General features: G+C 57.1%; 1 protein-coding gene across 5 annotated transcripts in view; it reads right to left on the bottom strand.

Annotated features, from left to right (window-relative positions):
* The window catches only part of FBXO41 (F-box protein 41), a 29,328-nt gene continuing 12,846 nt past the window's right edge, over nucleotides 521-17,002 (bottom strand). Inside the window, exons 2-14 of one of the 5 annotated variants that reach the window (XM_021087375.1) lie at nucleotides 16,313-16,447; nucleotides 13,569-14,835; nucleotides 11,282-11,507; nucleotides 10,710-10,783; nucleotides 10,083-10,441; nucleotides 8,540-8,781; nucleotides 8,192-8,307; nucleotides 7,918-8,070; nucleotides 7,666-7,761; nucleotides 5,404-5,522; nucleotides 5,071-5,229; nucleotides 4,751-4,866; nucleotides 521-4,618 (exon numbers count right to left, since the gene is read on the bottom strand). In XM_021087375.1, coding sequence (XP_020943034.1) covers nucleotides 4,556-4,618; nucleotides 4,751-4,866; nucleotides 5,071-5,229; nucleotides 5,404-5,522; nucleotides 7,666-7,761; nucleotides 7,918-8,070; nucleotides 8,192-8,307; nucleotides 8,540-8,781; nucleotides 10,083-10,441; nucleotides 10,710-10,783; nucleotides 11,282-11,507; nucleotides 13,569-14,470 — 2,625 coding nt within the window. In that variant the 5' untranslated portion in view covers nucleotides 14,471-14,835; nucleotides 16,313-16,447 and the 3' untranslated portion in view covers nucleotides 521-4,555. Of the gene's footprint in view, nucleotides 4,619-4,750; nucleotides 4,867-5,070; nucleotides 5,230-5,403; nucleotides 5,523-7,665; nucleotides 7,762-7,917; nucleotides 8,071-8,191; nucleotides 8,308-8,539; nucleotides 8,782-10,082; nucleotides 10,442-10,709; nucleotides 10,784-11,281; nucleotides 11,508-13,568; nucleotides 16,448-17,002 lie in introns of all 5 variants that reach the window. The other 4 variants (XM_021087376.1, XM_021087379.1, XM_021087377.1 and 1 more) reach the window with 4 other exon arrangements.

Raw genomic sequence — 17,002 nt, 5'->3', positions numbered from 1 at the left:
TGATTCTTAAAAGTAAATTTTTTTTCAGCTGTTCTACCTGTAGCTGACTCAGAGTCGTGGGGCTAAGTGCTCATCTACTTGTTTGATGCTGGAGCCGCACACGTTTTGTGTGTGTGTTTTAGATATTTCAGGAATCAAATAAGTAGGGCAATCCCATTTTGTAAAATGGGCAGGTGGAGCCAGATCATGTGGGGGTAACTTGGTCTCCATCAGGCCAAAGATTGTTTGGCTGGCCAGACAACCCAGGTGACCAAGCCAGTGAGGGGATGGGCCGTGGCTGCTGTCTTTCTGCAGGGCTTGCCCTTAAAGGTGGCCTCTCCTGGCTGAGAGCCAGGGTGGGGGGACACTCCCAGGCTCCTTGTCTGCTGTCCTAAGACAGGTCTTCCTAACGCTTCCGTTGACCTCGATGCCATTCACGTCCTCCACCTCCTTCCTACCTCAGTGCATTTTGGCTGCAGGAGGCCTTGGTGACAACCTGGCAAATGTGGCCACCTACCATTTACTTCCCTGAGGCAGATGATTCCAGTTTCACCATCTTTTATTGGATACAAAGCCACAAATTCTGATGCCCGCTTGAGTCCTTGTAAATACATCCACAGGGTACGTTGGGCAGAGGGCATCATCTACGGGTGATGTGGAGCAAAGTGCTGGGACGGTGATGCCCTGGTGGGGCAGAAAAGTGGGGCCAGGAAAGGCCCCCTGGGGGCTGGAGGTACAGGCACCACTTCAGAAACAAAACCAAAAATGCTCTCCACCCCTCTGCCTGATGTGCTTGGGGTGGGGGAAGCTCCCGTCTCAGCTCAGGACCACTGTAGCCTGGCTGCGGGGAAAGAAGGGCCTGGGGGCCGGTTGTGGAGGTCCCCGCCAGCAGGGCTCACCAGAGCCAGGCCTACTGGTGCCAGCCACCGAGGCCATCCTGCCCCTGGATACAGGACACCTGCCGGGGCAGAGCTGAGGCCTGGGGCCATGCCAGCAGTGGCAGGCGAGGCTTGGATTCGCAGCGGGGAAGCCTGCCTGATTGTCAGGGCAGTCTTGGGACTGGCCAGGGTCCCAAGGGGTTGGGGTAGGTCTAGGAGCTGGTGCCTTCGTTGACCTTGGTGTTCTGATCTTCACCCAATCCTAAACCTTATCCTCAGCAAGGCTGCAGATGAACACACTTGTCCAGGAATAAATACATACACACAGTACACAGCAATATATACAGAAATGGGGCCTGGGACAAGGCCGGGTGAGAAAGCACAGCCACCAGCAGGTAAAGACAGAAGTGCCAGGCCTCTGGGGAGGCAAGTTACACTCATCGGGGACTGAGCTGGGACAGATCCCATTGGTATGAGCTAACTCCTCCAGGCCCGCGGGCCCACACCCACTCCCCGACGCTCCTTTTTGCACCTCAAGTCCACCAGGAACTGGGTCTTTGGCACCAATAGTCCTCTGGAAAGGTCTTCAACTGAGCGCCCGAGAGGGACTTGGACATGGGGGGCTCTTCACCCATGGCCCAGAGACTAGAGACCAGGACCAGGAGAACAGGCAGGCCCCAAATGCAAAAGACAGAGTCAAACCTTGGAGCAGCAGGCCTTGGGAAGGAGGCGGCTTTTTTTAAAATAACAATTCCTGAGGGGGGGTGGCAGGGGTGCTGCCTCAAACTCCACTCTCTTGCAGGACTAGGAAAACACGAGCTGCCTTGGTCCTTGGGTGGTCTCTTGGCCGGTGAAAAGCACAGCTCTGGGCAGTCCCCTCTCCCTCAGGGATCCAGATACATAGGGCATCACCTTTGTTCTGCCAGTGCTGCAGGGAGGCAGCCTGAATAAAGCATGATGTACTCAGGCCACATCTGCCAAGTCTCCCAGGTGCTGGGCAGGACTCTATGATGGGGAGAGGTGGTGGTAGGGACATCAAGTGGCCACCACCCAGGGGCCTTGACACATGCTGGGACCCCTGGAGCAGGGCTTGCCTGGGTCTGCTCTCAGATGTTCCTCTCTGCATCCCATCAGGTGTGAGATAACAGAGGAGTGAAGGATGAGGGGCTCCTACAGATGGCCAGGCCTTCTATCCCTGCCCCCCACCTTCAGCCCTAGCTGTGTGGCTGCTAAAGTGACCAAGTAGAGCATCCGAGCAAATCAAAACTCCCCACTCTGACAGCGCCCATCCCCCAAGGGGAGGCAAAAAAATAGCATAGATCTGGTGGGGAGCCTGCACACCCTCTAGTTCCCAGGGGCAGACACGAAGGCCGGGGCGCACCCGTCTGTCAGCCGCAGGTGTGCAGTGGGACCCTGTGACCCATCACTCCCGTGGGCGGGGGCACTGGCCCCAGGACAAGGGTCAGTCCTTTTCAGCACTACCTCCCACCCACTCGAACCCACTACCTGTGCATTCTAGCCTTTCCCAGAACTGCTACCAGGCATTCCGGAGGGCATCTTCCCTGGGAGAAACTGCCCAAAGCCCTGCATTCAGAGATGGAGGCTTCCTGGGGTAGAAAAAGGTCCCTCAGTAGTACAGCCTCAGGCCAAGCAGGGCATCCCTTTGTGCTTTGTCCAGGAGACAGGGAAGGAGCACCTCTGGTCCTGGGGTCACAGGGAGCAGGGGCTCTGAGGATGCAGGTGGCAAAGCAGAGCAGACACACCCAGGGCAGCCAGGCCCAGTGGACTGCCACCTCCTTTCCAGGCCCCAGAACAAAGTTGTGCTTCTCCTCTGTGACTCCTGGAGACAAGGCTGGGGAGTTAGGAGCCAATGGAACCAGGTGCTCTGGGGTGGGGATGCCACACAGCTAAGGCTTCGTGCAGGACTGGACAGGGAATTGCCAGCATGACACCCTTGGTAGTTTTCAGGTCTTCAAAGGGCAGGGCTAGAACGAGCCATGGGAGGAAAATCATCAACAATGAAGAGCTGGGACACAGCTGGGTGGGGAGCCGGGGGAGCTCGGCACACTGCTGATCCCATGGGGTCCCAGCTCTGGAGGCCTCGTTGGAGGGAACCCCAGGGCAGGTCTTGATGTCCATGCCAGGTTGTGGCAGAGAGTTGGGTTCCTGGAAAAGACTGAGAAACTAGAGGAGCCCAGCCCCAGCCAGGACCAAGGGCCTAATAATCAGGGCTGAGAGCCCATCCTGTAACAGGAGAGAAGGAACCCCTAAGATGGATCTAGGTTAATGTTTGAAAGAACTTTCCAAATGAAGGTTGGCAGGACCCACAGCTTTTGTATCACTGTGGGAGTCCTGAGAGGAGGAACTGGGGACACCTGAGTCTTTAAAGCCATAGTGCCAGGACCTGGTCCTTTGGGAACCATGCAAGGGTCAATGAAGGCCCCCATTTGCGTATTAAGCCAATGGTCTTGCTCAGGTCCCAGCACTGCCCCACGCAGAAGATGCCCAACACAGCCCTCAGCCCGTGGGGCCAGCAGAGACTGGAGGGAGCAAGTCCGACGAGGGGGGCTCATCCTCATTCTTGGCCCCATGGGTCTGGCTCCCTACCAAGGCCACAACTGCAAGCAAGCTAGCCAGATGAGAACCAAACCAAACCACGCCTCTTCTGGGCTCCTCCAGGTCCTTGCACAGAGGGCAGCCTAGTGACTCCCTTCCCCAGAGCCTTGGGGACCCAAAGGCCATCAGATTCCTGCCCAAGCACCTGGGTTAGAAGTACATTCCTTGAGGACATGATCTGTTTCTCATTGCTGACAGCAGTTCCCAGCTGGGACCTCGCCCCTCCAGAGGCTCAGGGCTGGTGGAAGATATAGAAACATGCACCTTTTAGCTCTGAATTTAGTTCTGGTGTGTCGTGGGGTACCTGGCAGCTGGGAGGGGTCTTTTTTCTACAGCAATAAAAACACTAAGTGTTCTCAACCTGGCAACAGCCCCCTCTTGGGAGGGGTGGTCTTGATGTCCTGGGGAAAAGTCCTGGATGAATGTTTTGTCCCTCAAGCCCACTCCCACTCACTCACTGCGCCCCCACCTCCCACTCTGGGCGGACCACCTTCTCAGACCCCTCTGCCTGTCTCTTAACCCTGGAGAATGCAGACCCAGAGCCCTGAGGGCTGCCTGAAGGGGGAGCCCCACGGTGGGCTGGGACAGGGCTGGGGGAGAGAAGAGCCCTCCTTGCAAGTCTGAGCTGCCGGGTGGAGCAACCCTCTGGCCTGGGGCCCAGCAGAGGCCCCCGACCAGGAGGCCGGACCTCCGAGAGGAGAGGCCTGCCCCAGCCAACTGAGCAGCTGAGGAGCCCTGGGTGGTTGGTTATTGCAGATCTTCAGAGCGATGACACCGAGTGCTGGTGGTGACCCAGCTCTTCTCTGGCTGTGCCCAGAAGGCTGCTCCAGCTGGGGGTGGGGGTAGGGGGAGTCAGGGGACAGCTTCTGTCTGAGCTCCTGCCCAGGAGGGGCTGTGCTCAGGGTCAGGCCTGTTGCTCCACTGTCCCAGCAGGAGGACAGGAGACTGACAACCCCTCCCTGGAGGCCGGGGAGGATATCACTAGGCCTCCAAAGGTCAAGTCCAAATCAGGGTCCCTCTGGAGGTCCAAAGAGAGCGCCCTGGCGTGGGGCTGGCAGGGGCCCTGCCGCCCCCAACCCGGGTTAGCAGCCGCCTTCCACTTTGACGTGCAGGATCTTAGAGAAGCCGGGCCTCCGTCTCAGGGCCTGCAGACCAAACCTGTATTAGTTCCCCTCGGGGCCAGACAGGTGAAGCCCTCCCTTCAAACACCCGAGTCACCAACCCCAGCCTATGGATGCCACTTGGGGTCTTGGACGGCCTCATAGCCAACGGCTCACCTGGAGTTTTGTCACCATGTCCTCAAACAGCTTCTGGGCCTCAGGACTGCTGGGTTCTTTGAAATAATCGGCAATCCCAATCTGGACCACAATGGACTTGAGGTTCCGGCAAATGCCTGGGAAAAGGTGGGTAAGGTGGGGGCCGGCGTCTGACCTGGGCAATGGGGCTGGTTCCTCTCCTTTTACTAAGTCAGAACCCTCTGAGAGACAGTTGTGTGCCAGGCACGGGGAGCGGACCCATGCTGCCCTGGGTTCAGCGGGGCAAGGGGGGGAAGGTGGAGGGTGGGGTCAAAGAGCAGAGGGTGCCCGACATCGCTCACTGTTGAAATGCAGCAGGGCCTTGGGGGTGACAGGGGTGGCCGTGAGCACCAACATCTCCAGTCCCTTCAGGCCTTCCCGGCAGACTTCCGCCGCCACCTCCTGGGTGATCTCTGACACGTGGTCCAGCTCCAGGACCTGCAGCCGCATGCAGTTTCTCGCTAGGAAGAGGGAAAGGAGGGGAGGTCCTGCTGACAAACACCCCAGCTCACCTCCTGCCCAGCGCGGGGCTACCGCCGCCACCCGGCCTGCAACCCCGAGCCCGGCTGCGATTTCAGTGTTGCATCTATGCCTGCCTCCCATCACCCCAGACCCCGGTCCCAAAGAAGACTCACCGAGTGATGCCAGGCCCTGCACCCCACAGCCAGCACCCCCGACCCCCAGGGCCCGGAGGTGGGGCCAACAGCGACCGATCATCTGCAGGCAGCGGTTACTGAAGCGCGTGGGCTGCTGGCTGGAAAACAGGGTCGAGGGAGGGCTGTCAGGGAAGCCACTGGCTGCAGGGTCCCCCAAGCCTGCTCCTCTTTCGGGGCCGGCCTGCGAAGCAAGGGCCCAACAACCACCCAACTACTCAAGTCAGAAACCTGGGATCATCCATGACCCCTCCACCCTCACCTCCTGCCAAGACCTGCAGAATCTGATTCCTGAATAACTTCAATCTGCACTTCCGACCACCATCAACAGTTATCTGATTATAACCCAGTCTCTGTGCTGGCTCATCCTCCACGCTGCTGACACTGAGCCACTCATGCCCACACTTTCTCACTCAGTCATTCAACAAATGCTTCTCAAGTGTCTACGATGGCCAAGAACAACTGACCTGGGCCCTGGAGATACAGTGGTGACATGGTGCCTGCGCTTACAAGGTGGACAGTCGAGGGGACACAGAACATTACAAGTCTAATATAATCCCTTTTTTTTTTTTTTTGTCTTTTTTGCCTTTTCTAGGGCCGCTCCCACGGCATATGGAGGTTCCCAGGCTAGGGGTCCAATCAGAGCTGTAGCTGCCGGCCTATGCCAGAGCCACAGCAACATGGGATCCAAGCCGTGTCTGCGACCTACACCACAGCTCACGGCAACACCAGATCGTTAACCCACTGAGCACAGTCCAGGGATTGAACACACAACCTCATGGTTCCTAGTCAGATTTGTTAACCACTGCGCCATGACGGGAACTCCCTAATCCTTTTTTTTAAAGCCCTTAAAATGACCCAATAGCTTCCTAGCTTTCCAGTGCTTTCAAGATTAAATGCAAAAAATATAGAGATGGCGTTCCCGTCATGGCTCAGTGATAACAAATCTGACTAGGAACCATGAGGTTGTGGGTTTGATCCCTGGCTGCTCAATGGTTTAAGGATCTGGTGTTGCCATGAGCTGTGGTGTAGGCTGGCAGCTGTAGCTCCTCTTGGACCCCTAGCATGGGAACCTCCATATGTCGCGAGTGTGGCCCTAAAAAGACCAAAAAAAAAAAAAAAAAAAAAATTCTAGGGAGTTCCCGCTGTGGCACAATAGGATTGGTGGTGTCTCTGCAGCACCAGGACACAGGTTCGATCCCTGGCCCAGCACAGTGGGTTAAAAGATCTAGCACAGTGGGTTAAAGGATCCAGCGTTGCCACAGCTGTGGTATGGGTCACAACTGTGGCTCAGATCTGATCCCTGGCCAGGAACTCCATATGCCACAGGGTATCCTCAAAAAAAGCAAAAATATAAAACCCTTAGGCAAGGCCTTCTGACCTTGGCCCAACCTCCTCCTCCACACTCTGTGCTGGCTGGCTCCTGCTCACCACTCACACCAAACTTGCTGTTTCCCTGAACACTTCATCCCTCAACAATCGCCCAGGCAGCAGGCCTCTTTTAGGCATCTGCAGTGAGCCTGGTACCCGGAACACGGAAACAGACATTCACAGCCTCTGCCCTGAGAAATGTGAGTCTAGGGTCGACTGAAATACAGAGAAAACTACTGTAAAATGGACTACAGCAGGGGCCAGGAAAGGGTGCGACAGGAATGGAGGCAGGGGAGCAAGGACAAATTCTACCAGGGTGTTGGTGAGGGGACACTGGGTGACTTGGGAGGAGGGGCATGGAGGGCAGGTCCAGGGAGGGGAAAAGCCTGGTATGTTTGAGGAACTCCAAGTAGAGCCATGGATGATCTCATACCCTGGGTTCTCTGAAAACCAGCTCTTCTGTGTATTATAAATTGACCTCCCTAAACTGCCTCCTTTGTGCCAAACAAGCCTGGCTATTTCCAGCCCTCACTTAGGAACACACACGATGGGATCTGTAGCCTTTATGCACATATCTCATCTAAGCCAGCTACAGTCCTAAGAAAGCTCACAGAGCCCTAACAGCATCTTCACTTCGCAGTTGAGAAATGAAGGCATGACTGTGTTACCCAAAGTCACACTGCTAGCAAGCCAGGACACGATCCCAAGTCTGATTCTAAGCCCTGCTCCTGTCGCCTAAAGATAGAGACTGATGAATATGAATCTGTCACCCTGAACAGGTGTTAGAATGGGCCCCCATCTGCTCAGTCCTCAGCCCCACACCTGCCCCCCCACCCCGCCCCCTCCTCCAACCCCCACCCCCCTTGGGCTCACCAGGGGTGAAGTGGTGCCACCTGGAGGGAGACAATCTCTCTGCAGCCCGCACCCAAGGCCCAAATGACTTCATGGCCCACAGGGTCTGTGGCGCTTCTGTTGAAAAGACAAAGCTGGGACCACCCACTCTGGTGGGTCCCGCTCCCTTCCCTTGGGCCACAGAGCTCTTGGCCCAGGAACCATGAGGGAGGGGTACGCAGAGCCCAGGGGTCCCCTGGGCCTGAGGCCTTGCTTCTGAGGGCATGGACCCACCTGTAGGTGACAGCCTGCAGGGCTCGGCAGTAGCAGCTGGCCAGCCAGAGCGAACGGTCCGTGAGGATGTTGGGACAGTGGGAAATGCGCAGGATCAGCAAGTTGCCCCCCGCTGCCTTCAGCAGAGACTCCAGCCCTGCTTCCAGGCAGCCCCTGGGGAACGCCAAGAGGTCAGGGCACTGCCTGTGGCCACCTCCTCCCCTGGGAAGCATCCCCACATAACTTTGGGTTTGCGGCCAAGGAGCAGCCCCCCATCCGCCCACCATGGCCTCACCGGGTACTCCGGGCATACTCCTCTTTGCTCTCCTTCTTGCCCCGCTGCCGGGGCTTCAGGTTCTGCAGTGTCAGCGAGTGGGCCTGGGTGCACCACTGAGCCAGCATTGCCAAGAACTGCAGGGAGAGAGGGGTTACCTGGGGAGCAGGGGATCTGAGTTTGGTTGGCTGGAGGTGGACCAGCCCCAGAATAGGAGGCCACTTCAGGGAGCAGGCTAGCACTGCAGTGTTGTAAGAGATGCAAGACCAGAGCTTGCGAGGGCCAGACTTAGCCAGGGAAAAGGTGGGTCCATGGCAAGGGTGACCGGGAGTGGGGAGGGGGGCAGGGAAGGCGGGAAGGGACAGGCACCTTGGAACAGACTCGGGCATTCTCCAGCAGCACCCGTGTCCAGACGGCAGGGTGGCGAGCCACGAAGCGCCAGTCCCGGCAGACCTCGGCGGCATGGAGCAGTGTGCGTGTGTCCAGGTAGGTGAAGATGCAGAAAAGGGCCGCTCGCATCTTGAGGATCTCTGGGCTGATGACTTCATTGGAGCGTGAGGGGCTGCCCCTCTCAGCTCGTCGACCCCGCCCACTGCCTCCCTCAGGGCGGGCTGCACAATACCAGAGGGTCAAAGGTCAGCGAGGGGTGTAGGTGGGGACCTGGGGTAGGGCAGGAGCTGCAGGAGGAATGGGCGTGACAGACCCATACTGGGGGACCAGCAGCTCGGGAGGAGGGACAAAGGGCCTCTGCTTCCCCCTCTGCATCATCCCCATCCCTAATTTTGCAGATTAGAAGAAGGTGGCCCTTTCTCGTGTGAAAATTTTTTTTTTTTTTTTTTTGTCTTTTTGCCTTTTCTAGGGCCGCACCTGCGGCCTATGGAGATTCCCAGGCTAGGGGTCAAATAGGAGCTGTAGTCTCCAGCCTACGCCAGAGCCAGATCCAAGCCGCATCTGCGACCTACACCACAGTTCACGGCAGCGCCAGATCCTTAACCCACTGAGCAAGGCCAAGGATCGAACCTGCAATCTCATGGTTCCTAGTCAGATTCGTTAACCACTGCGCCATGACGGGAACTCCCGAACTTTCTTTATAAGGTCATACATCATCACGTACCCAAAGTTATCCCCTAAATGAGTGACTGAGTCAAGTTTGGAGAAGGAAGGGGTTTGGAAGGCTAGGTTACAGATGGACGTAACATAACCTGCACCTTAGGAGTTCTCATCGTAGCTCAGCAGTAACAGACCTGACTGGTAACCATGAGGATGTGGATTCAATCCCTGACCTTGCTCAGTGGGTTAAGGATCTGACTGTTGCTGGTTCTGGTATAGGCCGGCAGATGCAGTTCCGACTCGACCCCTAGCCTGAGAACGTCCATGTGCCGTGGGTGTGGCCCTAAAAAGACAAAAACAAAAAACAAAACCAAAAAAACCCCACAAACCTGCACCTCTGTGAACAGAAGGTAGGTGAGAGGTTGCCCAGAGCAGTCACAGAGGCACAGCCATACATAATAGACCTGAACCCTCCAGCCTCCTGACCCTGGAACCCAAATAGGCACATGGCCTTGTGTATAAATGGGACGGGGCTAGACCCACTGTCCCAGGGCTTCAGTTTGAACCCTCAACTCCTCTCCCGTGAATGTCACGAGAATGGACCCCCTTAGCTGCGGCATCCTTGCGCGATACCCACCCCGAGAGCCCCCGTGCTATGGCATTGCCCTGTCACAGCAGCTCCGACCCCAGGCTAGCAGGGCACTGTGCAGGAGGGAGCTTGTCATTCTCACTTGTGGGAAGTCCAGGGCAAAGGGAATGGTGGTGCAGGAGCCCAGGAGATGTATGCCTTGGCTCTGTGTCCCCTGAGAGGGCCCAGCACTGTGGAAAGACTGACCTCTTAGTCCACCCTCCCAGGACTCACCTGAGAGCCGGCAGCTGCTCAATGGCCCAGCCACAGCAGGCCCAGGGCGAGGGGCATCCGAGGGGCCCTCAGCCTCCGACTCAGTGGTTCGGGAGCCCACATCCGAGACGTCACCCTCCTCCCCCTCCGTGCTGTGTCGGCGGGGTCTGCGCTGCCAGTTCTGGATGGCCTGGCGCCGCAGGCCTGAGCTGCGGGGGGGCTGGGCCCGGTCTGAGCCACCATTGGCAGCCTGGACCCGTGTGCCCAAGCCCCCGGGGCCACTGTCCTCGGGGGTCCCCTCTTCTGGCCGGGGCAGCTCCAGACTGTCACTGTCATAGCAACCTGAACTCTGGGATGCAGCTGGGATGCGACTGGAGGCCCTGGGGTGGGGTGGACCAGATAGTGAGGAGCAACGGGTACTAGGCCTGCCCCAACTTCCCACACCACCCCTACCACCCAGGGCAACCAACCCACCCACCCTACTTTCTAAGAGTTGCCTCTGGGTGTGGAAGAGCAGGCAGAGGTGACCCAAGGAGGATGAGGGCAGGAGAAGAAGCCAAGCTCCTAGATGGGCCAACCACGCAACAGGCCAGTGGATCTTCCAGGGGGAGGGCGGGCTGTGGGGGGTGGGCCAGGCCCGAGGCTTACCCTGTGCTGGGAGAGGAACCATGCCGTGACACCGCGTATGTGCTAGGCACGGCCGGGCCCGCGTGGTGTTCTCTCTGCGGGCCCCAGAGGGGAGGGAAAGGTGGAGGTGGCGGGGGGTCGGGGGGGTGGGCAGAGGAGGCCAGAGGATGAGAAGCACAGGAGAAACAGGTACAACATGGACAGAAGAGGGGATGGGGAGGAGAGAGAAGAAAGATAAAAGTTGGGAAAGATGGACAAGCAGACAGATAGACAGAGGCAGGCTCACCGGCCCCCTCCCCACACCCACGAAGCACCCCAGACCCGGCTTGTGGCTCCTGGACTCTCATTTGCTGGAAGGGGCAGAGGTGAGCCCCTGCCTGAGGATGGGGGCTGCTGGACACATCTCACGACCGCCTCGGGGCTGGCCCTCCTGCCGTCAGAGGGGCTCCCCTATTCCCAGTCCCCTGCTTCAGGCCTGGGGTCCACTCTTCTGGGAAGAGCCCCAGAAGCCTGGAGCATCACAGGGGGATGTCGGGCCACGTGGCCCAGGTTGCAGGGGGCCAGGTGGGGGAGGGAAGGCGGTGGGCACTCACCGATCTGCCGGGGCCCCGGGTGCCAGGCCCAGCGCCGCTTCCCCCAGCTCCGCGGCCCAGGCTGGCGCTGGGTGTGCTGCCGCAGCTACTGCTGATGACCTGCAGCTGCCGCTCGGCGCGGTCAGCCCGCTCAAGGAGCTCCTCGATGAACTGCTGCAGCCGCAGCTTGGCACTGGCCTCCCGCGCTGCCGTCTCCTTCAGGAACTGGTCAATCTGCACCACCTCCCTGGGCCCGGAGCAGTCTCTTACCCCAGTGCCTCAGTCCGGCTGCCCACCCACCCTCCGGAGGAGCCCCTGAGTGGGAGGGAGAGACGTGGGCACAGCTGGCCGTGGTGTCCACTGGCAGTCACGTGGGTAGATGAAGAACCCAGCTGGGAGCACTGCCCCACACGATGGCACACGCAGAAAGGCAAGCACACACTCCGAGTCATACCCCCACCCCCCACCAAGCCAGCCCCAGACACACCAGACACTCTTGCTTCCCAGAGAAATACTCGCAGGCCTCCTCAGTCACACACAGCCACCTCTTCCCTCCAGAAACACTCATGGGCACACACTTACAGACCACATAGCCCAGTGACCAGCCCCACCCACTCTTACACACGTATTTATGTCATGTTTATTCACAGGCACACATTCACAGTCCTTAGACTGTGCAGAGCCCTACCAACACATTCACACACACACTCAGAAACATTCCTAGATGCAGAAAAGCACACTTACAGTTACACCAACCTCCAGGGGTTTCGCGTGCACACAGCACACTTAAAAGTCATGTGAGTCTTTACTCTTGAATGCATTCACAGTTGTTCATTCGACCATTCAACACTTATTAAGCACCTTCTAGGTGCCAGGCACAGTTCTAGGTGTTGCGACTACAGCAGTGAACAAAGCAGAGAAAAATTCCTGCCCCCATGGAGCTTATATCACAATGGGGACAGATAAATAACATCTATAGACTTCATAATTCTACATTTAAAGACCAGAGGAATTTAAAGACCAGAGAGGCCAGCCAAGAAGATTGAGAAGAAGTCAACAGAAAGAGAGATGGAGGGAGTTCCCGTCGTGGCGCAGTGGTTAACGAGTCCAACTAGGAACCATGAGGTTGCAGGTTGGATCCCTGCCCTTGCTCAGTGGGTTAACGATCCGGCGTTGCCGTGAGCTGTGGCTCGGATCTTGCGTTGCTGTGGCTCCGGTGTAGGCCAGCGGCTACAGCTCCGATTCGACCCCTAGCCTGGGAACCTCCATATGCCACTGGAGTGGCCCAAGAAATGGCAAAAAAAAAAAAGACAAAAAAAAAAAAAAAAAGAGAGAGAGATGGAAATCCCAGGAGAGTGTCTTAGAAGGCAAATTAAAGAGGCATTTCAAGGATCAACTGTGTCAAATGCTGCTGATGGTCCAGGTAAGATGATGACTTGGTCTCGGTAACATGAAGGTCATTGATGAGAGTGAGAGGACAGTGATGGAGGTGGACACCTGATCAGGGAGGTTCAAGAGAGAAAGTAGGGAAAGAAACTGGAGACAAGGAACATGAACAATATTTTCAAGGAGTTTTCTGAAAAGAAAAAAAGAAAAAAAAAAGGTAGTTCCTGTCGTGGCTCAGTGGTTAATGAATCCGACTAGGAACCATGAGGTTGCGGTGATCCCTGGCCTTGCTCAGTGGGTTAAGGATCTGGCGTTGCTTTGAGCTGTGGTGTAGGTCGCAGACTCGGATCAGATCCCGAGTTGCTGTGGCTGTGGTGTAGGCTGGCGGCCACGGCTCCGATTTGACCCCTAGCCTGGGAACCTCCATATGCCGTGGGAGCAGCCCAAGCAATGACAAAAAGACAAAAAAAGTTTTCTGTAAGGAGGAGACAAGGGGGTTAGACAGATAGGAGAAAGGACAGTATGTCTGCACGTTTTTGGGAATGATACAGTAGATAGGGAAAACCTGATGAGGGAGGGGGGGAACTGAGCCCCATCTCTGTGTAGGTAACAGGGAAGAGGATCTGGTGCCATAATCAGGAGCTGGCCTTGACTAGGAGGATAGAGAAGAAAGAGAAACCATCTTCACTGCCAGGCACGTGGTCACACTGCCATGGACTCAGAGCTCTAAACACACACACCTTCATGACACTCTTGGCCTCAAACGCACCACCGTTACATGCTAGTGACCACAGATCCCATATAATTCGGCCACATACGTTGCCACACTCGCGACAGTGGTGGCGGCACAGTGACACGTGCAGTCACCTACTCAGGAACATTCGCGGACACACCCACCCACAGGGCCCGGTGGGCCACTCACTGCTGCTTGCGGCTCAGCTCCTGTTCCTTGTGCACCAGGTCCTGCTTGAGCGAGGCCAGCAGCTCCACACTCACGTCCACCTGGCGCGAGAGCTCCGATGCGCGCTCCTCCAGCTCCTCCTTCTCGCGCCCCAGCCGCGCGCTCTCCTGCCGCGCTGTCTCCAGCTCTGCCGCCTTGCGCTCCAGCTCGGCCTGCAGCCGGCCCACCTGACCCGCGATCTTCTGCTCCACCTCCTCGCTCAGCCTCTCCAGCCGTCGGTCCACCTCCAGCTTCTCCAGCGCGCGGATCTTGAGGCGCGCCAGGCCCTCCTCATAAGCCACATCGGCGGGCGAGGGGGACGCGGGAGAGGCGGAGGCCGGCCCAGAGCAGGAGCCGGGGCCGGGGCCGGGCGGTGGCGTCGAGCACGCCGAGGAGGCCACAGACTTGCGGGCGAACAGCTCCCCCAGGGGGATCTCGATCTCGCGCAGCGCGTAGCGCGCAGCTGCGGCAGGCACGAGGCCCGGCTCGGCCAGCTCCTCGCAGGGCAGGCTGGCGGGCACCAGGTCGCCCGGGAAGTGGGCGAGGGGCGCATGGTGGTGATGGTGGTGCAGCAGGTGTGGCGCCGCGGGCGACGGCCCGGTCGCCTGCTCCTTGCCCTGGAAGGACGTGCTCTCGAAGACCTCGCGTCGGGCGCCGGGCACCGCCAGCAGGGCGGCGGGCTCGGGCGCCAGCTGGAAGCCCGAGGCGGCGGCGGCAGCGGCGGCCGCTGCGGCGCTGTCGCAGATGCTGTTGGTCTTGGAGAGGATGTAGAGCGTCTCGTACGTGTGGCTGTACTCCAGGTGCGCGCGCAGGGACGACAGGCTCCGGAAGCGCTTGTGCTCCCCGCAGCGGGGGCAGCGGTAGGGCAGGTCCAGCGAGGCCATGGCCCCGCCGCCCCCGCCGCGCCCGGGCTCCACCGCGGCCGCCCTGCGGGTCAGCCGGGCGCGCTCATGGGGGGCCGCGGGCGAGCCCCCCTGAGAGGTCAGGAGGGGTCAGGCAGGCTCAGGGCGCTGGCGGCCAGGGGCAAGGAGGCTAGAAGAGAGGGAGCAAGCCTTAGGAGGGTAGTAACCCTCCGCATCTCCATCCCTTATGCCCCGATCCTTGACGAAAAGGACTTCCCCAGAAAACACATGCCCAGAAGAGAGGGGCGAGGTGGGACCAACGGCCAGTCCTGCCAGAGCGAACTGGCCTGCTCTGGTACCTGTGTGAGGGCTGTACATGCACGAGCGTGAGAAAGAATGAGAATTCTCTAAGAAGAAGCAGAAGAAGAAAAAAAAAGGCATTAGTTTTATTTATAATAGTCCCAACCTGGACATAACTCAAGTGCCCATCACCAGTAGAATGGATAAATTGTGTTATATTCATAACGGGATGTTACCCAGCAATAAGAAAAAGAACCCCTGGTACATGCAACAACATGGGTGAATCCATTTAACATTATGCTGCATCAAAGCAGCCACACCAGAGTGCACACTGTGGATTTCGTGCATAATGGAGCTCAAGAACAGACTAAATTGATGATGATGGAAGTCAGAACAGAGGTTACCCCCTGAGGCCTGTGTGGACTGGAAGGGGCAGGAGGGAAACTTATGCTGAAGATGTTCTCTATCTTGATATGAGTGGTGGTTATACAGGTGTACACTTAGATTAGTGCACCCACAGGTACTTGGCTGTATGTATGTTACATCTCAAAACAACAACAACAAAACCCCAAACCCTATTTCTATGACTTCCAAACCATACTCATCAGACTGGCTGATCTGTTAGTACCATGGTGCAGTGACCAAGATGTCACCTCATCTGATGATACCTATGTGTGCGTGTCACTGTTTGTTCCTGGTCCTGCTTCTGTCCTATGCCCTCCCATCCTGCACTACCCTTTGCTCCAAGGGCCATATTTGTCTTTTTCGGGCCCCTTCTGGCACAAGTCCCTACCCTTCCTGCATCCCATCCCAGTCACCCTGGACTCTTGGTGCCCATTCCCCCTCATTCCTGGCTTCCCGCCTCACGAAATCTCTACCCCATTCCTCACTGCCATCCTCTTCCTAACTGCCGGCAATTGGGCTTCAACCACCCTCTGCTGTCACTGTGCTCCTCTGGCTCACAGGCCACCTGCTAATCAGACAATGCAGTTGTCATCAAGGGTCTTCATCCACCTGGTCCCTTGCTGCCCTGTTTGGCCTCTCTGACCTCCTCTTCTTGCTGCCTTCCTACTCTTCCTGTCTCCTGGTGGGAGGTCTGCCTTGATGCCCTCTTTGCCTCTATCCTCTCCCAGGTAGTCTGCTTCACGCACACCTTTAAGCCTTGACTCTCAGCTCTACCTCCCTTTCCTGACCTATTCTTGAGTTCGGACCGCCTCCTGGCTTTCCACAGGGATGTATGGGTGGATGTCTGTTCCCTTTACCAGCCCAACACCCAGTCTTCCTTCTGGCAAGAGCACCCTGCTTTGACTGTGGGGAACCATCGTTCCTTCTCCACTTTCTCAGTCCATGTGGTCTGGGTGGGGGTTGATGATCCACCCTGATTGCAGGAGAAGAATGCGATATAGGCCTGGCGGATCCAAGTCCTGAGATGGACACAGATCAGCTGCCTTGTCTCAGGGAGTCATTTCTCCAAGACTTCTCTGGCATTACTGGGGAGTGCATCCTCTTTGGGCTCAGGTTTCTAAGCGGATGGGGAGGGCCAGAGCCGTGAGGGCCATCTTTGTCTCCTTCGGGAGGACCCACCTGGGAATGAAGCCAATGCAGAGGCAGAGCTGAGATGGAGAAAGAGATTGCTACACTGAGATCCTGGCTTGTTCAATGGTGTGATCCAATCAATTCCCTTTTCTGTTTTGGCCAGCTGGAGTTGGGTCTCTGTTACTGGTACCAAGGAAAATTCCGAACCCAGAAATTAGAATCAGAAATGAAATTTTGAAAAGATAGACCCTAAGAAGGAGCTAGCTGAACTAAGTGGGGTAGTACCGCTTCTTACTCAGAAGTTGGTGAATCCTGCTACAAAGCAGCAAAGCAGCTGATTAAATGCTTCCACTGCATCTAGAGCTCAGATATTCCTACCAAGACTGGCACTTTAGGGGACTTGTAGAAAAATGTCACCATGCTGGGGTACGGCCTTTCCCAGAAACCTCAGAAAGGTCCAATAAGAAAGAGACACACTCCGGCTGAAAAAGGCCTATCGGAAAGCAGAGGGGAAGAAAATGCTGCTTTGCCCAGAAAGGCCCTTTCTGCCTAAGGCCAGTAATCCAGTATGGCTGAGAGTCAGATAATTAAGAGCCAGTTCTCTGTTTCTAGCTAAAGATAGGCAGGCTGGAAACACAGAGGGAGACAAACCTGGGCCTGAGAGGCTCTTGACTCCTCAGGCCCTCTCGAACCCCTCCTGCTGTGCCCTCCCAGCTCAAAGGAGGCAACCATTACAAG

This window comes from Sus scrofa, chromosome 3 (genome assembly GCF_000003025.6).
Source record: "Sus scrofa isolate TJ Tabasco breed Duroc chromosome 3, Sscrofa11.1, whole genome shotgun sequence".
In the NCBI taxonomy this organism is placed as follows: Eukaryota; Metazoa; Chordata; class Mammalia; order Artiodactyla; family Suidae; genus Sus; species Sus scrofa.
This window is presented reverse-complemented; position numbering and strand designations above follow the sequence as displayed.